The sequence below is a fragment of the Crassostrea angulata genome, chromosome 6 (assembly GCF_025612915.1).
Source record: "Crassostrea angulata isolate pt1a10 chromosome 6, ASM2561291v2, whole genome shotgun sequence".
Lineage (NCBI taxonomy): Eukaryota > Metazoa > Mollusca > Bivalvia > Ostreida > Ostreidae > Magallana > Magallana angulata.
Genome location: NC_069116.1, coordinates 41,138,107 through 41,165,801, shown reverse-complemented (window position 1 = coordinate 41,165,801; position 27,695 = coordinate 41,138,107). Strand labels below are relative to the sequence as shown.

The window sequence follows — 27,695 nt, the reverse complement described above, 5'->3', positions numbered from 1 at the left end:
TCGTAATACACAAACTATCTAGAAATTTGGTCTGCGCTAAAAATTTGGAAGCTAAAGTAACAGTATTCTAAAACTAGCGAGTTATGAAAATTGTTAATTTCCTTCTGGAAAACCTTCCGCCACAAAATATAGTCCCTTACTAAACTCTGTAAAAATTTAATTTTTGAAAAACAATTTTATTCAATATAGTTTACTTGGTATTGTAAAAAATAAATATACTACTAGAATTAATATGTGATGCAGAACTTTCAGACTAGAGGTGACCAAAAATGGCTACCCAAAACCTATGGAGTGAACCTCTTTAAATTGACAAAATATCACTGTTTTTAAATTTCTGTTAACTATATTTTTGTGGGGAAAGCTGTTTTAAGAAGCCTTAATTGAAGCAAAATTGAATTATTGTCGTCCTGTACAAGAATTAAACTGCTATATATTCCGTGTAAGAGGAATCTTTCTTATGAAAAAAATTTATAACATGCAGACTTATCATACTAGCAGGTTTTGCAGCAAAATTGAATTTAAAAAATACAGCTCATATTGCTTTAAATAAACTTTGAATCCTAGCTTAACTGATGCAATGTTCTATCAGTCCATATTAATTTGCTATAAGTAAAGATAAGTTATAAATCTTCCTATTTACTTATCAACATTTGATATCAGAATAACAATCCAATACGATTCATGGTCGACTCGGAGCTTTGTTAATACGAGCACACCTGTAAAGCTGTATAGCATACTACACGAAGCTTACACGATAATCAAGTGAATTCAGTTAATCAGCTGCTTCAGCCAAACCAGTAATAAACACGTTTGGTGGCTGTCCCTCATCACTATGGTGTCTATAATGCTGTGCAAACTCATATATATTGTCATCATCTGTAAAGACTGGCTGTCGTGATGTATTAGGTTCCCGACTAGATTCCTTGTTCACCAATGTACTGTAGCAGGTGTCTTCGTAACTACATTCACCATTCAGAGACTCTGCTGGCTCTTCGTGTACACATGGGTTTTCCCGAATCCTTGATATATCTTCTAAATCGTACACCATATTATGATGAACGAGACATTCTGTGAACATTTGAAAACAAATTTTAACACCAATAATCTCTTTACTGCTTTGCTAATAACTGTGTGTAACGTTATATTGTAATTTAAATATTGTGTCAAGAAGCAAGAAAGGAGATATAACTGTGATAGTATCAAACATATTTCTATATGTATTTATTCGTTTTATTTATTCTATTATCCGTTTTTGTTAAATACAGTCTTAAATTTTAAATAACCGCCAGTTACACTGCGCAACTGGATTGAGTTGGCTGATTAAAGTCTCTCGTTTTTCATTGGTTCTCTAATTTCATTGGTCTTTCTTATTTTCATTATCCAATAAATTTAATTCTCTATTTGATATAAGTAACCGTTTAAACTAATATAAAATTAGGCAGTATTTCATTTTCAACATCGTCAGTCAATCCAGCGTATATATGCTGCATCTTGTGGTATGTTAATATTATATTTACTTATATATTTCTTTACTATCATGTTAGTGATTAGGGCATTTTATTTTAATTGCAAAGTTTATACTTTATCGTATTTTTGCAGTTAAACTTGTCATAGTAGTTTCTAAAACTTGTTTGTAAGTTCAAATGTTAAATTGTTACAAAACATGTTTTTATATTATAAATGAATACTGGAGTAACGGTAGCTTATTGTCAAAGATTTCAGAAACTAAAGATATTAAATGTACATGTAAAACTCTATTTTATGTCTAATGTATTATTTCTTTGTTTATAGGTCAATGCTTTATTTATCTACTTAATGAATCGACTGAAATCACCATCTGCCTCCTTTCTGCTCGGTTACATCATGGCGCTGCGAGAAAACATATCCAAGCATTGACCAGCGTAGGAATTTATTTTCCAAATATGCAGCTAAGTTTCTTATTGAAGTGAATTTTATATCGGAAAGAACTTGTTCGACTTGCTATTGTGTCAGTGAGTAGATATCACGCCGAACGATTCCCTGTCTGTGTTAAAGCCCAAATACTTTCCGCTTTGTGAATCGTTTTCATGAGTACTGTTGATACCATTGTAAACTTATCACCATGAAGAAAGCTGAATTACAACACCGTGTCCATGAATTGCAAATGGAATTACTAGAAGCAAAATATAGATCGCAATTGAAACAAGTCATTGAAAAGCAAACCTTTATCCCAGAAACAAGAAAAATAAAGACATTTTGTGGCCGCCCAAAATCAAAGTCTGACATTTCTGTTGATGACTGGATTGATGACATAGAAATTGCGTTTTCAGCAAGAAAATATTCAGATACTCAAAAAGTTTGACTTGATTTATTCACATTTAGAGGGTCAAGCAAGAGAAGAAGTCAAATTCCCACCAGATATACGACAGGATCCGCACGCCATTTTGGACTGTCTTCGTGTGGCATTTGGCAATCCGAAACTGTGACGTCACTTGAGCAGAAATTCTTTGAACGAAATCAGCTAGAATTGGAAACTATTCGACACTATTCATACGCATTGCTGGATTTATATCAAAACGTTATCAGAAAAGACAGAAGTGTATTTCCAAATGAACACATTACGCTGTGCTAGAAGTTTGCGAATGGTCTACGGGATTCATTGTTAAGAAAAGAAGCAAAGAAGCTATTGCGTAATGAACCTACAGATTTCCACAAGTTCCGAGACGAAATTATACTGTTTAGCGAGGAAGAGGAAATGATAGACAAGGATTCCGCTAACTCAACCCATTCGAACACGATCAGCGATCAGAATAATTTAAACACCCAGCCGAGCGACTCGCCTACAACGGAACAGCTTTTGAAAATCATCGAAGCACAGCAAAAGCAGATCGACTCTCTAACCGGTTTGATCAGAGATCGCGGAACCAGTCAGCATACAAAGGAAAACCGGGATTTTTATCGTTCACCACCTGTGTGCTATGAGTGAGGTAAAGTTGGTCATATGCAGAGAAATTGTCGTTCTAAACCAAGTGAAACAACAGCCGGGGCATCGGAAAACAAGTCACATCTATTAAAGAGAGTCCGTTAATAGATGGGGGTTTACAGGACTCTACATTTTAGTGTCGTATCATAGGACAGTGTCCAGTGATTAACATTTGTGTGATGGATTTAAATATTAGATGCCTAGTTGACACTGGTTCGATGGTTTCTACAATAACCGAAACATTTTATCGAAAGTATATCGAGCCGCTTGGAAAGATGGTGAACCCAACATGTCATTTACAACTAAAAGCTTCCAACGGACTAGTTATTCCTTACATTGGTTACATTGAGCTTCACGTAAATTATGACGAGAAAATCATACCTCAACGACGTGGATTCCTAATAGTGAAAGACTCGAGTGATGACGCCACGCGTAAACGTAAAGAATCTGTTCCCGGAATAACTGGAATGAATATTCTTGGTGCCTGCACGGACATTTTAGGTGATGTTCGTAGGGACGGAAATTTAAGTGAAGTTTTTGTGTCAAGTAATTTAAAACAGAAGTCTGTTTGTGGTTTTGCCAGAGTATTCGGAACTGTACCAGTGTGCATTCCTGCAAATACCGCCATTGTTATTCCATGTACCAGACCGCACGTTAAGGGGGATGTTATTGTTAATCCTTTGACCAATGGTGCCCATTTACATAGGAATTTCCGTACTGTGAATACTTGTGTCAACATTTATAACGGTCGTATGTGGGTTCGTACAGCTAACATTGGTGATGAAGATATTTATCTTAAACCACGCAGTACGATAGGTACAGTGTCTTTTTGTGATGTTGAAGGTGATAATTCAGATATTGGATTTAATCGCGTGGGGAACACTGAAGAGATCTTCATTCAACCAAGTCATGCAATCAACGAAATTACTCTCTCTGAGACACCGTTTGAGTTACCTGAAGATATATTCCAACTTGACTGTAGTGAAGAAGAGAAGTCCTTGATTACATCTTTATTCCGAAAGCACAGAGAAGTCTTCTCGAAGGATGATGACGATATTGGATGTACAAGTACAGTTACACATCAGATTCGACTCATGGACAACAAGCCTATCGCTCAACAGTACCGACGAATTCCTCCGTCCCAGTTTGAAGAAGTCAAACAGCATATCCGCAAGTTACTGAAGAATGATGTCATTCGCGAAAGTATCAGTCCGTTTGCTTCACCGACAGTGCTAGTTCGCAAGAAGGATAACTCTTTACGTCTTTGTGTGGATTACCGCAAACTGAATGAGAAGACCATCAAAGATAAGTTTCCGTTACCAAGAGTAGAAGAAACGTTTGATGTTTTACACGGATCGTCTATGTTCTCAACTATGGACCTTACCTCGGGCTATAACCAAATAGCAGTTGCCGACGATGACAAAGAGAAAACTGCGTTTACCACCCCATTCGGACTTTATAAGTTTAACAGAATGCCGTTCGGACTTACCAACGCACCTGCAACATTCCAGCGACTAATGCAGCATTGTTTCAGAGAGGAAGTGTTCAATATCTTATTAGTGTTCTTGGATGATATCATAGTTTATTCCAAAACATTGCGTGAACAAATAGACCGTCTCGACAAAGTGTTTCATATTCTTCGCAAGCATTGATTAAAATTGAAAATGCGCAAGTGCAAATTTTTTCAGTCATCTGTGAAATACCTAGGTCATATAGTGAGTAAAGATGGTGATAAATGGAACAGAGAATGCCAGAATTCGTTTGAGAAGTTAAAGACTGTCTTATCAACTGCACCACTACTGGGATACGCCGATTTTACTATTCCGTTTATTGTGGAAACTGACGCCAGTGCGCATGGACTCGGTGCTGTGTTACCTCAGAATCAGAATGGACGTATTGTTGTGATTGAGTACGCCAGTAGAACTCTTAGACCAAATGAAAGATCCGCAAAGAACATGAGCAGTCTCAAATTGGAATTACTAGCCCTCAAGTGGAGTGTTACAGAAAAATTCAGGGATTATTTACTGGGAAATAAGTTTGTAGTGCTTACGGATAACAATCCTCTGAAATACCTATCTACAGCAAAGCTTTTAGCATATGAACAAAAATGGGCAGCACAACTCGCTGATTTCGATTTCGAAATAAAGTACAGACCAGGCAAAGAGAACGCCAACGGTGATGCATTATCAAGGTTAAATGTGGATACTAGGGACATCATTAGTGAATGTATTCATGGATCCATGATTCCACCAGAAATTAAAGTTGCACAGTCTTCGACGATATTCATTGAAGCTACGGACGTGTCAAGTGCAGAGACTTTCCCTACTTATTCCAATTGTGATTTGAAAGACATGAAGTTGAATAACAGAGTGATAAGTAGATGTGTTGGATTTGTGAAATCAAAGACTGTCCCAAAACCAAGTTTTCTAAAGAAACTGGGTAAAAGAACTCAAGTGCTATAACGACAGTTAAAACACATGGACTTCATCGATGGTGTTATTCACAGAAAGATCAACGATCCGAAATTAGGTGACCTCACTCAGTTATTACTTCCGGAGTGTCTAAAGGACATCGTTCTCGAAAGTCTACACGACCAAAATAGACATCAGGGGATAGAGAGAACATTTAATTTGATTAGACAACGATGTTATTGGCCAAAAATGTTTATGGACATTAAGAACTACTGTAAGAAGTGTGAACGATGCGCTGTGTAAAAAATTCCCCCACCCAAAGTACATACGAGTATGGGACATCTTACAGCATCGGAACCTTTAGAGTGCATTGCTATTGACTTTTCCGTACTAGAAAAAGCACAAGGGTACGAAAATGTGTTGGTTATAACAGATGTATTTTCTAAGTGGACAATAGCTGCACCTACACGTGACCAAACAGCCCAAACTGTAGCTCGAATATTAGTGAATGAATTATTCTTTAAATTTGGAGTGTGCAAAAGAATTCATTCCGATCAAGGAAGGTGTTTCGAGGCAGAAATTATTCAGCAACTGTGTACCATATACCGCATCAAGAAATCAAGAACAACTGCATACCACCCTCAAGGTAACGGTCAATGTGAAAGGTTCAACAGAACACTCCATGATCTACTTCGATCTCTACCCCCAGCGAGAAAACGGAGATGGCCAGAATACATCAGGGAACTGGTGTTTTCATATAATGTGACGCCGCATGCATCCACCGGATATTCGCCATATTTCCTTATGTACGGTCGCGACCCATACCTACCTGTAGATTTCCTACTCGGGAGAGGCAACGCTACTTTAACAACCGATGTAAACATGGACCGATGGATCGAACTACACTCTGAGAAGTTGCAGTTTGCGTATGGTCGGGCCAAAGCAGAAATCCAAAGCAATGAAGATAACCGGAAGAGAAGACACGAAGCGGGAAAAGTTGACAGTGAATTACAGATTGGTGATCGAGTGTATCTACGCAACAGAGGAATCAAAGGACGCGACAAGATTCAGGATAAGTGGCGAACGGAAGTGTACGTCATCGTCGGGAAACCATATCCGTCAGTGTATAGTGTCAAGTTAGAAACCAGTGATTCCGTAATTAAAAATGTGAACAGACCGGAGTTGAAGCCCGTGTTCTACCGTGTGGTCATATTTTTCATGCATTTGCTTAAATGAACTTTTGTGATGATTAATTTTTGTGCTTTATTTATTTTGTGGTTTCTATATGTATGTATTATTTATTAAAATGATACATTTATGATCTGAGGACAGATTAACAATTTTTCGGGGGAGTATGTGATAGTATCAAACATATTTCTATATGTATTTATTCGTTTTATTTATTTTATTATCCGTTTTTGTTAAATAGTCTTAAATTTTAAATAACCGCCAGTTACACTGCGCAACTGGATTGAGTTGGCTGATTAAAGTCTCTCGTTTTTCATTGGTTCTCTAATTTCATTGGTCTTTCTTATTTTCATTATCCAATAAATTTAATTCTCTATTTGATTTAAGTAACCGTTTAAACTAATATAAAATAAGGCAGTATTTCATTTTCAACATCGTCAGTCAATCCAGCGTATATCTGCTGCATCTTGTGGTATGTTAATATTATATTTACTTATATATTTCTTTACTATCATGTTAGTGATTAGGGCATTTTATTTTAATTGCAAAGTTTATACTTTATCGTATTTTTGCAGTTAAACTTGTCATAGTAGTTTCTAAAACTTGTTTGTAAGTTCAAATGTTAAATTGTTACAAAACATGTTTTTATATTATAAATGAATACTGGAGTAACGGTAGCTTATTGTCAAAGATTTCAGAAACTAAAGATATTAAATGTACATGTAAAACTCTATTTTATGTCTAATGTATTATTTCTTTGTTTATAGGTCAATGCTTTATTTATCTACTTAATAAATCGACTGAAATCACCATCTGCCTCCTTTCTGCTCGGTTACATAACTATCATGATTCACAACCTGCTTTTTTTCTCCCCAAGTGCAACCTACAAAAGGCGAAATATATTTGATCCTCAGACTAATACCGGTATTATGCACTTTGATATTCATAATGTCAAATATAGGAAGAATATTTATATACTAAAACACTTGATTACCGATATAACAGTCCTATTCCGAATGCAATTCACAAACCAGTGACACTTGCTGCTCCAATAAGAAATGCTCTTTTAGAATTTGATTCCAGGGGATGCATTCCGACAGCAGGCTGTGTATACAGTGTAGAAATTGTAAATACATTTAGAAGTTTATCATTTGAATTTATGATAAAACGAGATCTTTATTTCTTTTCATTATACCTCAATATGATTATTCTATTTAACGCGTCATCCGATTGGTTCTAGGCAATCACGTGACCGGGCGACAAAACGTCGTTCCGGAGAATAAATGTCTCACCTCTTCGGAAATCTCGGGTTTTTTCATCTCAAAGGTATGAAAAAGCCAATATGAGCATACGATGTTGACAAATATGATGAAATCAAAAATATTTAATCACTTAAATTCTCTTTATGCTACAAAAATCAGTTTTACTATATTTGATTCAAATTTATGAAAACAAAGATAGACAATCAGAAAAACAAAACAAAAATCACGACGTAATTGCTTTCACAAGTCGAATCAAAGTACTGAAGTACTGACGGGAGTTTATTTTATCGATTATTATTTTAAAATCAACAATATGTAATTTTGCATGCAGGGCAAGTAAATTCCAATAAGTATTTGAACTACGCACATTTTTTTATATGAATTCTCCTTCAGGAAATTCGTGAAAATCCAATATCAATCATGTTGTGTAATATTCAAAGAACTAGTCTCGTTCAACCAGACTCTCAGCTGTATCTGTTAATCTCCGACAAACAAGAGAGACTCTGCTTATCGGAGATTAACGGAGACAGCCGAACGTCTGGTTGAACGAGACTATATTGAACTCTGGCGTAGGAATACATAAAATGTACGAATACGAAAACAATGCTTAAGAACTCATTACATCGAATTTATTGATTAGAACTAAATGTTGTCAGCGGTGTTGATTTGTGCTTAGGTCCAAACACTGTTTCACTTTCGGTTTGTCTGAGTAACTGCATATGAGAGTTGATTAAAATCAACTCCCAAAAATTATTAAAAGTCGACGTATGTTGTAAAATCATGTGTTGTTCGGTATAATAAAACTTTAATTGCACGAAAGTTCGAGAAATATTAAGATTTATTCCCCCAGAAATTTTTTTTTTGGGGGAATAAATCTTCATATTTCCCTCGATCATCATGATGCGATAAATGTATATTGTCACACCTACCGTATATGTATTATTGTTAAGTAATGACTATGATGACACTGATCCAAAACATTGTTCAGAAAACTTCTGTTCTTGACGGAAATGATTTTCATAAACACGAGTGCCATACAAATGATTAACGAAACAAAAAATGAACATAAATCAGATTTCGGTTTATCTATTGTTATTTAAAATCCAACAGACAAACTAAGCACAAAGATATAGTAGATGTCAGTAAGTACAAAAATGAGATATTTTTAACGACAAACACAGGAGCCAATTCACTATCTCAAATTTGTGCGAGTGGCAAAAAGAAACTTTTAACAGTTATTCCTGGGAAATCAACAGTAATTAAGGGGATATATGATGCCTACGACTAAAAAAGAATATAACAGTAGATCAGACCTGTGCTTGTGGATAACTCATCTGTTGTAGAAGGACACTCCTCTGCAATAGGCGAAGACGTTACGTTCTCTAAAAAGTTGCTAGTTCCATTGTTTGTCATAATTAAATTATCCCAGTGTAATCTTTTCAAGCATCCACACACATGATGACAAATTTGCGTTTCACTACAATTGCATGTTGAGAGGCATTGTTTCCCAAAATGATTCTTTGGACATTTTTCACAAGGATTCCCTCCTCGAAAGCCAGGACTGCATTCTGTAAACATTTAACAGTTTAAGAGATTTGTATTAAATCTGTAAGATAATTTGTTTTGATTGCTTTCATTTCAAATGTCATCAGATACATTTAGTTATGTTATTGATTTGCATTATTTAGAGTAAAAATGATTAAATTGATATGTTCGTATGATGATTTTCTTTTTACTATTTTATTTTTTTAATTTAATCAATACATTATCTTGTTTCTTTATAAGGCTTATATTGAAAGCCTCTGAAGTTTGCAAATAAAATCACATTATATAGCAAAATGGGAAAAAAAAATGATATAAGCTATATGCATGAAGATAAAATACATTCTTCTAAAAGTATCATTTATCTAAAACAAGTACCTACCTACACACTTATTATTTTTTTCTTCAAAGTTTACACAGCATTTCTCCTTTATTACAACTTCACCCCTTTTAGACAAAATAAAATTATAGGGAAAAATGAGCAACACGTCCAGAATAAATGTAAATACTTCTAGATCTAAATAGAAGCTTGGTCTGCTTAAACTAGGAATATTTCTCCATCTACATTTCTGCACATTAACAACTAAAAAGATATAATCTATCGTGTTTACTTTCATGCGAGGAGAATATTTTTTACAATATAGTATTAAAAGAGATAATGTGTTGAACTAGCATTGTAACAACATTAACACATACAAAAAGAATATTCGGAGAGGTACAGTATCTGAGTTTAGCCATCTAAGCAATATTGTTTTGCCTCGGACTAGAATGTCTCGAAGTCATTGGATGAATAGCGTCACGTGAATACCTTATAAATTTCTTTACACGACGAGCGTCAAAATTTATACGGCAACATGGCGGACGTAACGTTATTTGAGCGGATTTTTTTTACACAAACGTTTAACCATACCTTTAACTTTTAAGCCCCAAAATATTTAGTGACCCCCCTTTGCCCGTGACAGAATATTATGATCCTACAATATGGCATCCAGGTTTGCACAGACGACTGAAGAGGAAGGTAAAATATTAGAGAATTAAGCTATAAATTTCAATGTATGTATTATCTTTTGTGTGTTTTCATATCAAACTTTAGGTCCTCGAAAAAACAAAACTAACAAACCTAATAAGTATTATTCTATTGTATGATCGACTAACATGAATTATTTACTATTTGACATTAATTTTGGAATTGTTTAAACAGAATGCAATTAGATCTAAGAAAATAAGTTGCATTATTATGATAATTTAAATAATATTGATAATATTTATCATCATGATCATCACCATCATGATCATCATCATCATCTGCATAACTTAAAATCAGCAATATTCATCCCCATGATCATCATGATTAACATCATCATCATCATCATCATCATCATCATCATCATCATCAACATCTGCATAACTTAAAATCAGCAAACAAATAATCATAAACTAGTACAGTTTTGAAATTTTGAAAAAGGAAAGTCATCTTAATTGACAGACCCTAGAATTAATATTTTAGAGATAAAAACTTTACCTGTCTGTCACCTTCTTTCGACAGATATTTCCCCCTTCTAGAGTGGAAGTAAGCGAGACGGCAACATACATTAACAAACAAAAAATTACAACATCCATGCCGTTGAAAATAGCACACAAACAATACCAAAATTATGTTGACAGTATTGATAACGTTTTATATGTATTTTACATATGCATTAACTTCCTAATTCCAATTAATAGCCCTTTTGACAGTTTTCAATAATGAAACAGGAAATGTAATTCCATATTCTAATATTCATGAAACGTACATATCGAAGTCTTTTCAATATTCCAATTGGTCTTTTAAGTCGAGTTTAGAAGAAACTGTCAATTTTACCATATGTGCCCTGAATGTAGTTTAAGTTCTGATCTATAACGAATTATACTCTCTAAGTCAACATCAATTATATATTAAAACACCAATGATCAATGACTTCACAGTTTACAAAATTAAAATTAATCACAGTTGACGAGTTGTAAGCTAAATAATGCAAAAAACCCCAGATTATAAAATACTTTCTTTCGATCGAGGGTCAAAGTGACCGTTATCCGTTAAGGCAAACCCAAAGTCAAGCATCCCAGACTCTTAACTAACTCAATAAAAGCAACTGATTTACTTATTTAAATGAAATAATCATAATCATGTACATGAAAAAGAAGCCAATAACTTCTTACCCTAATCTCACTGTATGTTTGGAGCCGAGCTTGATCTAAAGGGGCAAAACAAATATCAAATATTTTCGGGATACATTTATGTTTGTGATCTTGATCAGGTTTGCATTATTGTTTAAAAAGAGATAGTACGACCAATATGAAAGGCGGAGTGGTCAATCCCTCCAGAAATGTTGCGCAATTGAAATTGTTTGCTTAGTTACACCATTGTTAGTTGCATCCTTTTATCGCAAATCCAACGGTACGGCGGATGTTGCATTGCAATGAGTGATGGCACTTTCTAATCGGTGTGAATTTCAATTCCGATTTGGAACAAACATTCTGACTGGTGCATTTATATAAACCCGTCCATTCATCAAATGCATGTAGAGAACATGATGCTATCACGTGAAAACAAATATAGGAAATATAGGACCCGAATTTTCCTGAAATGTTTGCTAAAATCTGAAAGAAATTGATAATTTGAAGAAATCAAACAATTTTTTATAGTTTGATTTATTATTTAGTTATGATTTTAATACAGTATGAAGTTGAACACATGCAGTGACTATAAAAGTAATAATAAGTCAAAGTTTAAAACTCTTGCTTTACTGGTGGCTTCAAAGGCCAGTACATAATGAACACAATCACAGATGTACAAAAGTTAAGAGTAATCAAATTATTATGCAAATAAAAAATAGTATAGTAATGTCATCTTTCCAAAACTTTGCATACAAATATACGAACTTTTAATGTCTTATTTAAAAGTAAAACAAGTAGAGGTCATATCTCAAAAATTTGAGATATAGCATTAAATAAGCGTATTTAAGGACTAAATTGGAGTTAATTTTTTCTTAACTTCAATAAAATATATGCTTAATATGCCAAAATATATCGATAGAAATATCAAAATATTGCTTAAATATCTTTTTTTAGAACATCATAAATATATCGTAATACACAAACTATCTAAATGTTTGGTCTGCGCTAAAAATTTGGAAGCTAACGTAACATTACTCTAAAACTAGTGAGTAATGAAAATCGTTCATTTCCTTCTTGAAAACCTTCCGCCATAAAATATAGTCCCTTACTAAACTCTGTAAAATGTATATTTTTAAAACAATTAATATAGTTTTTTTGGCATTGTAAAATATAAATATACCACTAGAATTAATATGTGATGCAAAATTTTTAGACAAGAGGTGACCCAAAATGGCTGCCCAAAACCTATGGAGCGAACCTCTTTAAAATGAAAAAAAATATCACGGTTTTTAAATTCCTGTTAACCATATATTTGTAGTGAAAGCTGTTTTAAGAAGCCTTAATTGAAGCAAAATTGAATTATTGTCCTGTACAAAAATTGAACTGCTATATATTCTTTATAGAGAAATCTTTCTTCTGACAAAAATATATAATATGCAGACTTATCATACTAGCAGGTTTTGCAGCAAAATAAAATTCTAAAAAAACCCAGCTCATGTTGTTTTAAATAAACTTTGAATCGTAGCTTAACTGATGCTATGTTCCGTGTGTCCATAATAATTTGATATTAGTAAAGATTAACCATCAACTTTTAATGTCAGAGTAAGTTTTATAAAACGGGGTCATTATTTTTATTAATACTATGTATCCCAAAGATAAATAATTAATTGCATCAGAACTTTAGATGATGATCAACAGTTGATAGAATTTTATTTCAAAATAATTGTGTTGAAGGTCAAGCCTAAAAGTTCTAGATAGAAACGGAAGATCAGTATGAATGCAATATAAAAGACTACGAATTCACTCTATTTATAATAATGATTTAAATTATCTGCAGTTAATATTTAGAAAACTAGACTTTACCTTTCATTTTTCTCACTCTTTAAACAAATATTATCTCCTTCAAGAGTGCAGGTAGGAGAGACTATAACCAACATTGACAAACACAAGATTGCAATATCCATGCCGATGAAAGTACCACACAAGCTGTATCAAAATTATGTTGGAAGTATTAATTACGCATTATACATTTACTTCCTAATCATAAAAGCTGTATTTGATAATTTTGAATATTGAAACGGGAAATTAAGTTTCATGTTCAAATATCTATGAAAAGTACATATTGAAGTTTTCCAAGATTCCAATTTGTCTTAATGGTCATCCAAGGTTACAATTTAGAAATGTTTGAACCATGAATTTAATTCATAGTTATGTTATATCAATTTAGGGGTTATAAGTCAATCATTTTGAGATACACTTTTATAATGATTTTTCCAAGAAATATATAATCTCATCGCCTTTTAGAAACATGGAAGTCTCGGGACAGTAGCATTAAAAATCATATTTGTGAACAAATACTTTAAGCATGCCCAAAGAACGGGCCATGGCTAAGCGTTTTAAGAAACATGCAGTAGAAACGAAGTAGAAGTGTGATCCCGTACAAGCACAGTGAGGTCTATGGCAGCGCCACTAGAGCTATGTTGGCGCACTCAAGAAACGCAATTAAATGCAGAGTCTACGATGTGAAAAAGTCAGACCTTTCGGAATTTTGGACTATCTATGAATATAAACATAATTTGTAACAATCCCGACACCTTGCTCTGATAGTCCGACTTAAACATTAGCGTGCAGGTACAGTCATGGGTGTTCGAAACTAGTATAGAAGTGTACAGTTGCGGATTTAATCTGATAACGTTTCAGTTTACATAGAAGACCATTTGGATGAGATAAGGATAGGGACAGTATAAAAGGTAACGTGTGGTTTCGCTCCGATCACTTGTTTGCACTGAGTGGTTTCGCTCCTTTTCAATATATTATTTAAATATTATTTACGATCAAGGGTTACCTGTATTTATCGATCTAAGTAAACCCCAAATAATTGCTAACGTTGTGTTTTATGGAATAATTTAAAATTATCGTGATTTCACCTAATCGCTTTTTTTGGCAATTTTCCGTGAGCCATTATACATTGTATATCCGTGAATTCACTTAATTATATAAGATTTTAACATTACTTACAATGCATTTATGAACATTTGTCATGTTGGGAGGGAAATCATTTTTTGCCAATTTTCCGTGATTTCACTTAATAATGTATATTGCTCATCTAACTTGCAATGTGCTCTTAATTAATTATGTAGTAATGCCTTACAGAGCTTCAATTTTTTTACTCTGGATTTCGATTGACACACAAATAAAATCGCGTCGGTTGACAATGGTTTTCTCGGGGTGTCAATTTCAAATGTTACCCTCCCAAACAGGCACTATTTATTTTGTTATACTGAATGTCTTAATTTTTTAGAAAATTTTATTGTTTTTATATAGGAATAACGTGAATTATACAGGGAACCGTACGCGCATAATTTTCGCGCATGTTACAACTTGTAATGTTACCCTCCCAAACAGGCACTATTTATATAATGTTACCCGTTGCTAAGTGCGTTGCTAACGCTGAGGGCAATAGAACAGATTATGAACTGCGTCTTAACCAATCAGATTTCAGTATTTGACTTGAAAGTATAACAAAAAAATATTTATTATGGCTAGCTCATGATATATTTTATGGTTATAAAAATCAAGGTGCTCTTGTATATATAGATAATAATGCTGTTGTGATCTTTATCATCTATTTCTCTTTAACTTGAATACATAATGAACAGAAGAACAGACGAAGACATGTAAACTTTTATAGATTTATTGTAATATAAAAGTCACAGAAAATATAGAAAAAACACATCAACATACATCAACACACATTGACACATTTAAAAAAAACCTAGTGATAGTCTATAGTTCACATTGAGGAGATAAACCGTACAGTTTGCGCTATCGGGGTCAAAAGCACTAGTGATAGTCTTTTTAGTTCAATATGAGGTGGAAACACATACACCGTTTGCACTATGGGTGTTAATCGCACACTTTGCACTGTCGGTGTCACTCACATGAGCATACGTGGCCCCGCATAATTCTCCAAATTAGATCAAAGCTATTTATTTAACGGTTTCATTAATGGTGGATTAATTGCCGACTAATTAACTTGCTCAGGCCATGTTCGTGTATGTGTATATAATTATTGTCTAATTAAACTAAATTACTAAATGCTAAAACATTTTATTTACCACTTATGTATAGATAGAAATAATTTAAATTACGTATTTAAAAACAAAAGCAACAAGCAGTGTGTATTGTAGTGTTTATTAATACAATCCGGGCGAATCCACTCGAGGCGAACATGTATTCGGAGCGAAACCACTCAGCGCGAACAAGCGATCGGAGCGAAACCACCCGAATTCGTATAAAACAAAGCCCTGCCCGAGGACGTATTTTCCCTCAGTGGATGGAGATGTCAAACAACATTGGAAGCGCCCCATGTTCACGTCATCTAGTTCAACTTCCATTATTTCGACATAGGAAGACTGTCAGTGATATACTGCACCAATATATGAAGAATCTATGATGGTAAATCGACCAATGAGTTTGATTTTGAAATTGTTGTTATTTACAACAAGCGAAATAAGAGCAGTTGGTTGTTGATACCGAATGAGTTGGCTCAAAAAGTAGAGTTTTTTTATACCAGTTTTTGTTTATTACAGCATTATTGTAAATAATAGCATTTATGTAAATTGTGATATGTTAATTTTATGCCAGTACCAAAAATAATAGTCTAGTCATAATATATTTGTAATTCTAATTTTTGAGTATTTTTTAGTATTTAGCTGATCTTCTTTAATTGTCTATAATTGTCTACTTTAGCTAATCAGAGTGTGGCATTTAGTCGCGCGATGTTTTGACTATGTCATTTTAACTGTCAGCTGTCAACAAGTTTGTGAATACCGCAATCAACCCACCCTTCTTCCCCATCATCACCTTTGGAGGTGATTTATTTTGCAATGTATTACGCATGTATGTTGCTGTTGATGTGTGAAATGCTGTTTTTGTTCAACAATATGTTTGTTGTATGTATATTTGGTACATGTTGATATTGTATACATCTTTGTTTAATATGGGGGAGGTCATTTGCTCACCTTTTATAACTTACATTCAATGTCTGGTAATTGATATTATGACTGTTTGAGGACCTCCCCTTATTGCCTAATTTGTCTTATTAGCAAAAATAAATGACAGTAGATACACACAATCATGTTTTATGGTTTTTTTATCAATCCTTGCCAGATCAACAATATTACATAAATGTCATTGTATTTCAAGACATATGACGTCATAAAACTACAACACTAGATATATATTGTACTATTGATAGCTATTATAATAGCGTCCATTTTGTATAATGTATTATAATTTTATCAATAACATGTAAATTATTATACCGTTGCCTTACGTTTCCCAAAAACTCTTCTCATTGTTTGGGGATTGCGTGTAACACGCAACCCCCCTCCCCCCAAGTTAAACTAATGAGATTGGAGGTTTTTAAAGGTAAAACCCCTGTTTACGAGATATCTATACTTACCTGCATCAACTTTTTGCATTTTCCCCGAGCTGCCTACGATCATGCCTGAACTTTTGAGACCACCCCTGTGGTATCATGTAGTGTTTACCCATAATGCACAAGCATACTTCCGTTTCAGTTTTGTGAGGGCCTACACAACTAGGACCCAATGAACAGGGGTGGGTGATGCAGGTAAGTATAGATATCTCGTAAACAGGGGTTTTACCTTTAAAAACCTCCAGTTTACATCAATATCCATACTTACCTGCATCAACTTTTTGCAGAATTTGTAGCAGAAATATTGGGCGGGATTACAATCACTATCATATAATAGTAAAATAAAGAATACACTCACCCAAAAAGATATTCTATTTTTGTTCTTTTTCTTTTGCCCATCTCGATGTATCAAGAACTGATGACTTGGCAAAGCGAGCTTCTCCTTGAGGAACATCTCTCATATAGAATGAAGTAAAGGTGTTTTCTGTTGCCCAATGAGCTGTCTGTAGAATTTCTTCTAGAGTTGCACCATTGAAAAGGGCCCATGAAGTTGCCAATCGTCTTGTATCATGTGCACGCACATGAGATAAGGTCTCACTGTTATGTTCATACACAAACTTTACTAGTGACACAATCCATCTTGAAATTGAATTCTTGGATGCTGGTTTTTGCGAGTCCGATTTGTAAGTCAAGAATAAACACTTTTCATCACCACGAGAAGACTCTGTCCTTTTTAGGTACATTTTAAGTGCTCTACAAGGACACAAAAGCAAGTCTCTACTGTCTGTTGCAAAGCTATTAAACTCTGGTATGAATATTGGTTTCCATGGCTTTCCTAATCTCTGAGTTTTGGCTAAAAACTGTATATTTGGTAATAAACGTATTCCATTCTGCTCAAGACGTAAATGTGACTCTCCAATTGAAAGAGCTTGAATTTCGCTTACTCTTGATGCTGTTGCCAGAGCCACAAGGAACACTGTCTTCCATGTAAGGTACTTCATATCGCATGAATTCATCGGTTCAAATGGGGAGTCACACAACTTCCAAAGAACAGTCGGCAAATCCCAATTTGGAAGTAATGGTCGTACATTAGGTTCAGAATTGTATATTCCTTTTATTAACTTTGACAGATCAGTGTTGTTACTGACAGAACTATTGCTCCAACCCTTATGCATAGATGCTATCGCTGACCTATAACCCATTAAAGTATTTGGCTTACAATTGCGTTCTTCATGCAAATAGATGAAGAAGTCTGCTAAATCAGCTACAGTGGCCTCAACTGAATCCTTTTGGTTCTTGGCACACCATTCCTTGTAGATTCGTATTCTAGCATCATAAATTTTTCTTGTTGACTGTCTTCGTGAGTTGAAGATAAATGACTTAGCTTTCTCAGAAAATCTATTCTCTGTTCTTTGTTGTTTGAAATTTTCCAAACCGCCAGATGCAGACTTTCTGGACTTGGATGAATGAACTGCCCTCTTCTTTGAGTCAACATGTCTCTTATTATTGGAAGTTCCCTTGGAATGTCGACCAATAGATGTAGTAGGTCTGGAAACCATGACTGTCTTGGTGAAAACGGAGCGATGAGGAGAAGAACACACGACTCCTGTTCCACTTTCCTGAGTACTTTCGGAATTAATATGGGAGGCGGAAATGCATATGCAAACATTCCTGTCCAATCTACAGCTAGCGCATCGCATTCCCATGCCAAGGGGTCTGGAAACGGAGAACAAAACACTGCTAGTTTCCGGTTTTCCCTTGTTGCGAATAAATCTATGTTTGGAGTGGGAAAAACTCGAAAAATCTGCTGAACTATTTCTTGGTTGAGACTCCATTCTGTCATCTTGGGAATTTGTCGCCCTCTGGACACTGATCCGCTATTACATTCTTTTTCCCTGGAATGTGAGCTGCTTTGAGCTGTATCCCGAGAAGGTGACACCAATGCAGAATCCTCCATGTCATCACGCATAGGGCTGCAGACTTTGTCCCCCCTTGGCGATTGATGTAAGACACTACTGTTGAATTGTCTGTCCTCAGCAAGACTTGCTTGTGTTTGACATTGTCCCTGAAGTGATGAAGTGCATTCTCCACTGCACTGAGTTCCAACAGATTTATATGTGATGACTGTTCTATCACCGTCCATTTCCCCGACACATTGCGATCCTCTAGGTGGGCTCCCCACCCGTAAGTTGATGCATCCGTCCACAAGGTTAGGTCTGCTCTGAAGCTCAGAATAGACGTTCCTGCCAGAACATTCCCTCTCTCTATCCACCAGAGAAGATGTGGGATGAGGAAACTGTCCATTTGAATCAGATGATCCAGTTCGTCCACATGTGGACGCCACTGGGACAGAAGGCAGAACTGAATGGGACGCATCTTGAGTCTGGCAAGAGGTACCAAATCTATACAGGCTGCCATTAAACCAAGGACTCTGAGGAATGTACGTGCTGGGATAAAAGATTCCATAACCATGGTAGAAATTGCCCCAAACAGACTGAGAAAACGGTCCAAACTGGGGTAGACCATACCCTGTTGGAGGTTGAATAGTGCTCCAAGATAAGTTATCTGTTGCGTTGGCTGCAGAATTGACTTGGATTGATTTATTACCAGGCCCAAGTCCATCAGCAGAAACAAAGTTCTCCTTAGTTGATGAACTAATGTCATTCGATCTGCATTTTTGAGAAGCCAATCGTCCAGGTACATATAAATGGAAATCTGTTGACTTCTTAGATGGGCACCTATTGCCCCCATTAATTTCGTAAACACTCTTGGGGCTGTTGCTAGACCGAAGGGCATTGACCTGAATTGATAATGGATATTGTCTATGCAAAACGTGAGGTATTTCCTGTCTTCTGGATAAATTGGAGCATGTAGATATGCATCCTTTAGATCTATTGATGCCACCCAGTCTCCTACATTCAGAGCCTGTATTACTGACCTTAGAGACTCCATCTTGAAATGTTGATTTTGGAGAAATATATTTAACGGTTTCAAATTGAGAATCGGACGGTAACCTCCGTCTCGTTTTGGAACAACAAAAAAGGTGCTGTAAAACCCCTGACCTTCCTGGGTCTTGGGAACAATCTCTATGGCATGCTTTTCTAATAAACTTTCTATTTCTTCTAAAATACATTGTCTTTGGACGACATCTTGTACATTTGTTATTCTTACTCCTGTATTTGGAGGGTGTTTTATGAACACAAGTTTGAGTCCTTCCTGGACTATTTTTAAAATCCAATCGTCGGATGTAATTTTCATCCACTCCCTGTGGTACGAAATGATCCGACAGCCTACTTTGGCTGATTTCTGCAACTCGAGTCGACTCTCTAATTGATCGTCAAAATTACTTTGGGGGACGAAACCCCAAACGATCTTGTGCAGAGCCACGAGTTTGACCTCTGAAGGAACCTCTTGAATTGAAATTTCGTCCTCTTCCTATAGTAGTCTTTTGATTCTTTTCTGCAGCAAACTTTCCCTTCTTTGCAAAGGATGACTGCTGTTCTTTTGGTTCCGAGGTGCCCACTGAATCATCTCTCTTTCTTTTCCTTGCAGAACTGAGGGCTGAACCATCTTTCTGCTTTGAACCCCTCAGGTGCTGTGTTTCTTTAGCATCGCGCATACTTTCTGCACTTGCGTGAAGAATATCAAAATACTTCCCACAAAAGAGCTTAGGATTCAGAGTTGTCTGTACAAGGAGTTTGTTTTCAGTTGCTTTGTTTTTAAAAGCCAAATCCTCAATGTGAATGGCTCTGCGGGCTGCAACTGCACCCACTAACATGCCGGAAGTAACATCAGCCATTGACTTGAACACCTGCATGAGTGCTTTTAGGGCCTCTGTCTTGTCCTCATCAGATACAACGTTATCAACGTAGGACGTAATTAGAGAGGCATATGTCAACTCTCTTAGAAGAAGTCGAGATCCTTGATCTATCTTCCATAACTCATTGTTGCGTGAATGCAACATAGGGTTGCGGAAACGGTAAGAATTTTTGTTTCCTTTTCTCCCTGTTGTAAAACTGCTGTCCTCAATGTTGTCATCAAGGCGCGGCGTTGTGCAGTACTTGTCAAAGTCGGAAGAAGCGACTCGGTATTTTTCATCATCTGATGCTTTATAAGTCCGAATCGCACCTTTTCGCTGGAATTCTTCATCAACATCTGTTAATGTGTTTAAAATGTACCCATCCATAGGCAAAGACTGTTGTGGGGTAGATGATTTTGTCCCAATCAAACGATTTGACATGTATGATTTGAAGTCTCGGCTCTGAGTTTCAGAGGCATCAACTGAGTTGATGTTCAGTTCTGTAGACACTTTTTTAACAAAATTTTTCCAGTCTACCATGCATGAACCATTAGAGTCTGTGTCATGCGTATGTACTGAACCCAAGACAGAGTTATCAAACTCTGAACGATTATCCTCGTGAACATCAATAACATCATCAAGTGCATTGCTTAAGACTTGATCAGTTTCACCTCTGTGGCTTACCAGATCATCGTCATCCGATTCTCTGGAGCGTTGATCATCTGACGGTCGAAATCTATCGAACCTGTTACACGCCCTGTCTGAACGAACATCAGACGTAATAGCAATAGTCGGTTGTTTATTCGAATCCTGGACCAACTCTTTAATTCTAGCGTCAATCAACCTTTTCATGCAATTCTCTTGATATTGCTGCCATTGGGCTTCGAAATTCCCCAACACGAAAGGCGGAAAATTACCTACTTGAGGTGGGACTGAACCCTGCGTCAAGTCGCCGCCATTTTGACTCCTTTCTGTCGGAGAAAGAATTTCTGATGCAGCTACGTTTCCCGCAGAGGAAACTTGACTATCAGAACGATTGCCACTATTCCCCACAGAGGGAACTTCTGGATTTGGCAATGTAGCTGACTTTCTCCCCGCTTCAGATTTCTTTCGCTCGATCATCTTTCTGATCAACGTCCGTTTTTCCTCTGACCACTTACTGCAAACTTCGCATGGAAATGCTTCGTTGCAAACTCTGTGTCTATAGCACTCTGCGTGGTCATCCAAAACGGTCATTTCTCTATTACATTTTACGCAAAGGACTTGGTTCACTTTCCATAAAAATCGGCCCTCTTTCAAATGAGCTAATTTTTTTTACGATATTGACTTGGGAACGTGTAGAATAAAAATTTATTAAAATAAATTTAATTAGACATTTAATTACCCCTCACCAGCTTTTTGAATATTGCATGATTATGCTCTTGTCACGTCGAATATTTGCGACGTCATGACGTCGGATATCTTTAAGAACTTGGCAATATAAGACGGTTGAACGTTATTTTAAGCTATACTTAAGTCAAAATAGACTCATTTTCTTTCCGAATTATCAGTTTACAGTTTAATTCTTTTATTTCAACAATTTAAAAATTTAATGAGCCAAAGTCTGTAAGATCTTAGTCGGTATATGTATCCAGAACTAACGAAAGAATCAAAACAACACAGACTTCCGTCAAGTCAACAACATCGGCCTTTTCTATCAAGTCAACAACAATTTGTTTAGATTATTTTTTTTATCATTTACGCAAGTTAGATTTAAAAATTTTCGAGATTCACAATCAAAAGTCATTATACTATATTCTGATTCTGTTTTTGTAAAAATACGATGTCAACTAATGGAATTTTTATTAAATCACACATGGCGTTTTCTCTAATTCAAGACGTCACTTGGCTTTTTCCGTCGAGAAAAACAGAAGTTTTATTCTGGTTGATGGATGTCCAACTGCTTACAGAACGCTTTGGAACATATGGAACATGTGTGGTTCAAGTCATTAAAACATTTGAAAGACATTCTTACTAAAATATTATTTAAATGTAACTAAGTTATACTTCACAAAATTCATGATGTATCAATGATTTTGAGAATTGTTTTTTTAAATAGATCAATAAGACAATCTATACTTATAAATTAAGACATTTTGCCGATAAACTACGAAATGCTTGTACCAGAGTAACTGCTTACACCTTTGGTAATTCAACACGTGAGTTGATGTCCGTAAGCTATGATTGAAATTAACCTGATTTGTAATTATTGTAAAATAAATTAAAAACCTACTTTCATTTTCGATAAACCAGACCGAAATGGTAAAAATGAGAAAAAGGTGGTGGACACGCTTTGGCGGATACAAGTCAGTGGGAATTTGCATCAATATATTCACTTGCATTGAAATAATGTTGAATGATTACGTAAAGAGTGAATATATTTATTGGAAACTTAATTATTTAGGGTATACATAGAAATTGTGATTTGACAAATGTTGAATAAAAAAAAAATGAGCCAATTCGTTTCTTTAATGCGCGATTTTAGTTTTGATGGATATGCCCCAGTCACACATTCACGGATTAAATGCCGGATTAGCTACGGAAGCGATCCGGCATCATTCGTGGCGATATGTGTTGACCCGTGGCTTTTCCGTCTGTTATCGTATCCAAACGTAGCAATACGTGTATAGCTGCGACAATTTTTGAACATGTTCAAAATTCCACTACGGATGAAATCACCGTAGTACTTCCTTAGTAAAACCTACTTTAAACCGTTTTAGAACGTAGAAGTCCGTTTTAACTCCGTATAAATCCGTAGTAATTCGTACAGTGTATGTATCAATTTGTATCCATTCCGTAGTGCATCCGTACTAACTCCGTATCAATTAACGATCATTAGATTTTCCGGTGTCAACCGTGGAAAATATTCCGTAGTAGAACCGTGGAGTTGATCCGTGAATGTGTGACTGGGGCATTAATGATAATTAGATTTTCCGGTGACAACCGTGGAAAATATTCCATAGAGAACCGTGGAGTTGATCCGTGAATGTGTGACTGGGGCAATAGATCTTTTCAGAACGGGGTAACCAAGAACGCGGGTCGACTAATTAACATCAAGGTGGAAAGTGTACGTGCATGTAGGACGAGTTCAATATGCATCGCTGGCAGATACATGTACCTTGGATCGGACATCTTTGGTTAATACAAAGAAAGCTGATATATAAAATGTGCCAATTTGACGCGATTTTAGTTTTGATGGAAAGAACTTTAGAGAACGGGATGCGCAATCGCAACTTCTCGGATCTTTCCGGCAGAGTTTTTCCGAGCCTGCCGGAAAGGCCCGAGGAGATGCGATTACGGGGTGCGGAAAAAAACGCGGATTGACTAATTAACATTAGGCCGAAACTGTAGGGCGAGTTACATGAAATCAACCGGGCAGATACTTTGGATTTCAACTTTAATTGGTTTATCATATTATTGAAATAAATACATTGGGGTGTGTAATTCTCCCCATGAACGAGGAATTCCTAGCAGTACCGATCAGACACAACCTAACACCAGAGTAAACCCCAACCAAACCCCGGGTTTACTTTTGGGGTTTACTTGGGGTTTACTTTGGGTTTACTTTTAGAAAATTTGGGTCCACTCGGGGTTTACTTTGGGTTTACTCGGGAATTGCTGTTGGGGTCAACTGTATGCACTGAAGTGTGAAGCAGACCCGTCTTTTATCTCACCATCTTACTGCCTGTAATTCCTGCCCTTTGTATATTCCGAATACACATGTAGCGTCTGTTTCAGGAATATACTTCTGATCGGGGTTTACTCTCTGGGTTTACTTTGGGTTTACTCTGGGTTTACTCTGGGTCCACTCTAGTAAACCCGGAGTAAACCAAGAGTAAACCCAGAAAGTAAACCCAGGTTTTAGTTGGGGTTTACTTTCTGTTACGTTGGGTCTGATCGGTACATATGTATACACGTTTAAAATAATTTACATACATTTTATACCACGACATATTGGTAGTAAACCTTATCAATGAATTTGTGAAACATGAACAAATTGTTTCAACGTCTATATGAATAAGTTATGTATGCATAAAACAGGGAAGTTGAATTTGGGGGGTGGGGATTACATGACAGTCTTTAATCTGAAATTCTGATTGGGGACAATGATAAAAATTATATTGTGAGATTTGGCCTATAGATCAAAATTTAGAAAAGAAATACGACGCATTATATACCCACTCCCTGGTTTGAAATATTTTTTTTTTTTTTGAAATTTGAAAAATTGTAATTTCTTCCAGTCAGCTGCAACAAAAGAAATTAAGGCCATGTACATGTGCATGTATATATAACCAATTTCAGTTTCAATTTTCATCACTGCCTGTTCCCATGCAGTTGGGTTTTTTTTATTTTAATTATATAGAATATGTAAAGAATAGAGATCAAGAAAATTTTCGGACACAGTACATACAAAATGAACAAAAAAATCTGGATCAACACATCAAGCATCTTATTATATTAATGTTAAATTCCGCGCTTGCGCGGGATATAATCTAGTATTTTTAAACGCCCATTATGTGTTTTTGAACATGTATATATAAAAAAAACAATGCTTATGCCGAAAAGCATTTAAAAGTTTAATTTATATATTTTACAGTCATTCTTCCAAGCGGTACATGAGCCAAATAAATATCAAATCCTAACTGTGCTCAAGATATGAGGTGTGACGGACAAATAGTCATTTACATGTACTGGGGAAAGTGATACAGGTCTATAGGTCTAAATTTCTATGTAAAACTACCAGGATTGTCAAACTTTCTCTAATCACCCTACCTACCAGGGGCCAAGATTAAAGCAAGTTCAAGTTGAAATATTTTTTAAAGTGTCCCAGGCATTTACACATATTAAAAATACACACAATGTACCTAAACATCATGACTTACTATGAGACATTACTATTAAAACTTCATAACATTTTGTCTTTTCATTATATTTTCCTTTATGAATAAATAAACATATAGCTATAACAAAAAACCCTGCCTTTATATCAACTGTTCTAACAGATATATGTACCGGTAAACACACAGATATACTATAAAATAGCTGTATACAGTCGTTTGACCACTTCCGAATTTTGACCAGTTCCGAATAGTTCAGAAGTTAAATAGCAAATAATTAATGAAATAAAAGATGGAGAAAAAAATTCAATACCTTTAATATAAACACGTATTAATGCTTGTTTGAATTCTGCAGTAGTTTCATTTTTTGCGGTCATATATATGTACTTGATATCGGTCTTAGATTAGTCGACCTACTAAATCCAGGTCATTGCAACGCTAAATTGCGCATATAATCGTCTGTCGGTGCCTTAAGTTTTCACTTGTAACAAGATTACTTTTATTAAACGTAGTTTTAGTATGTATTCTAACATACCCACGAGCATACAGTATAAAAAATAAAATAAAAACGCAAGTGGATGCAGAATTTTATTGAGCCGTCATTTTATGAGTTCCGAATACCCAATTTGTTTCCCTCTGTTTTGGGATAGAATGAAGGGATAGTTTAAAACAAATACTTCTGGAACTCATTAAATGTCTTTCTCAGGCTTAAATAAATCATATTGTACCACTATAATGATAAGTGGAGGCGCTGCGACTGTATTCCGACAAGATGTTAGTAACCAGTCTAACTTATTGTTACGGTGATTTTGTCTGTCATTTCCGTGCAAATCAAACTGTATAGGTTAAGAAAATACTAATAACTGAGTAATTTGCATTAAACCTGTTATTCAACAGGTTCAATCAATGGTTTTAGGGTCGAAACTTTTTTTTATCTACATTTGATATGTATAGAAACAGTTATGTTATTCGCAACTGGTAAAATGGCTTCCCGCGTAATTTGGTATTTAAAAAAATTAAATGCAGCAATATTGCATTAATATCAGCAGGAATATGGTGTATATCGGCCAAAAAATTAGATCTTTAAAAAATAACACCCGGGAACATTTACATCACCGCCAAATCTGTACCCTATTCGGAACTGGTCAAACGACTGTACTTGTATATTTGTTAAATAACTTGTAACGTTAACCTTAAAAACAAATTTATTTATTTAATGGACCATAAATACAATGTATGTTTATATTTTCTATCACATCCCACAGTTCGTCCACATATCTATTTAATAAAGTTGGTTTCCTTAATTCAGTACGCCAAGTAAATCTATTTATAGTAACAGGTACTTTCCATTGAACAAGGTAGTAGGAAAAACACTGCATATAAGTGCACTATATGCCTCTCATAATGGACAAGTTTATAAAAAAAAATATGACCATTGATCAACTGTGATCAAGTGCACAAATTCACAACTGACGACACCATTTGGCCTTATTATTATACCCTAAACTGCTATTTATTTATTTTAGAACTATGGATGTACATGTACATGTACGTCGATATACACCTACCGGTATATAACCTTTATTTTATGCATATAATGATACACATGTGCGAATCAGGAAGAGGGGACAAGGTTATTTGTAAAAATGTTGATCTTTTTCCATGACAGTTTCACACTGTAAAATGCTATGGATTTAAACAGCTCGATCATTCGTCTGCGTTTGTCACTACGGTGACGTCATATTGTTTACACAACGAAAGGGAAGCAACTCAAAATTGGTATTTTCAAGAAATTAACATAGTGCGCAGAATTTTACCATCGTGATTTTTGGCATGGAAGTCGCGCCTATAGAGTTTTATTTTTTGTCAAAGTGGGAACTTGGTAATTTCATGCGCACACGGTAAAATGCTTAATTAAATAACCGATTTTACGAAATTTTTCCGGAAATTTTAATTCCGCCGGAGAATTTCGCATCAAAAATTAACTTTTGAGGCAATATCGGTAAAATTTTATTCTGTATTTAAATCATACATATATTAAAGATATGTTTAAG

General features: G+C 35.4%; 1 protein-coding gene and 1 pseudogene across 1 annotated transcript; both read right to left on the bottom strand.

Annotated features, from left to right (window-relative positions):
• Positions 1 to 772: 772 nt before the first annotated feature.
• Positions 773 to 10,985, bottom strand: LOC128186961 (uncharacterized; annotated as a pseudogene).
• A 9,322-nt stretch (positions 10,986 to 20,307) lies between these two features.
• On the bottom strand, positions 20,308 to 22,012 carry LOC128186959 (uncharacterized). Its single transcript, XM_052856958.1, has one exon. The coding sequence runs from the start codon at positions 21,998 to 22,000 to the stop codon at positions 20,309 to 20,311; it is 1,692 nt and encodes a 563-aa protein (XP_052712918.1). The 5' UTR covers positions 22,001 to 22,012; the 3' UTR covers position 20,308.
• Positions 22,013 to 27,695: the final 5,683 nt, after the last annotated feature.

Excerpts from the sequence above, each read along its gene's own strand:
- LOC128186959 (XM_052856958.1), bottom strand. The coding sequence starts at position 22,000 with ATGACCGTTTTGGATGACCACGCAGAGTGCTATAGACACAGAGTTTGC.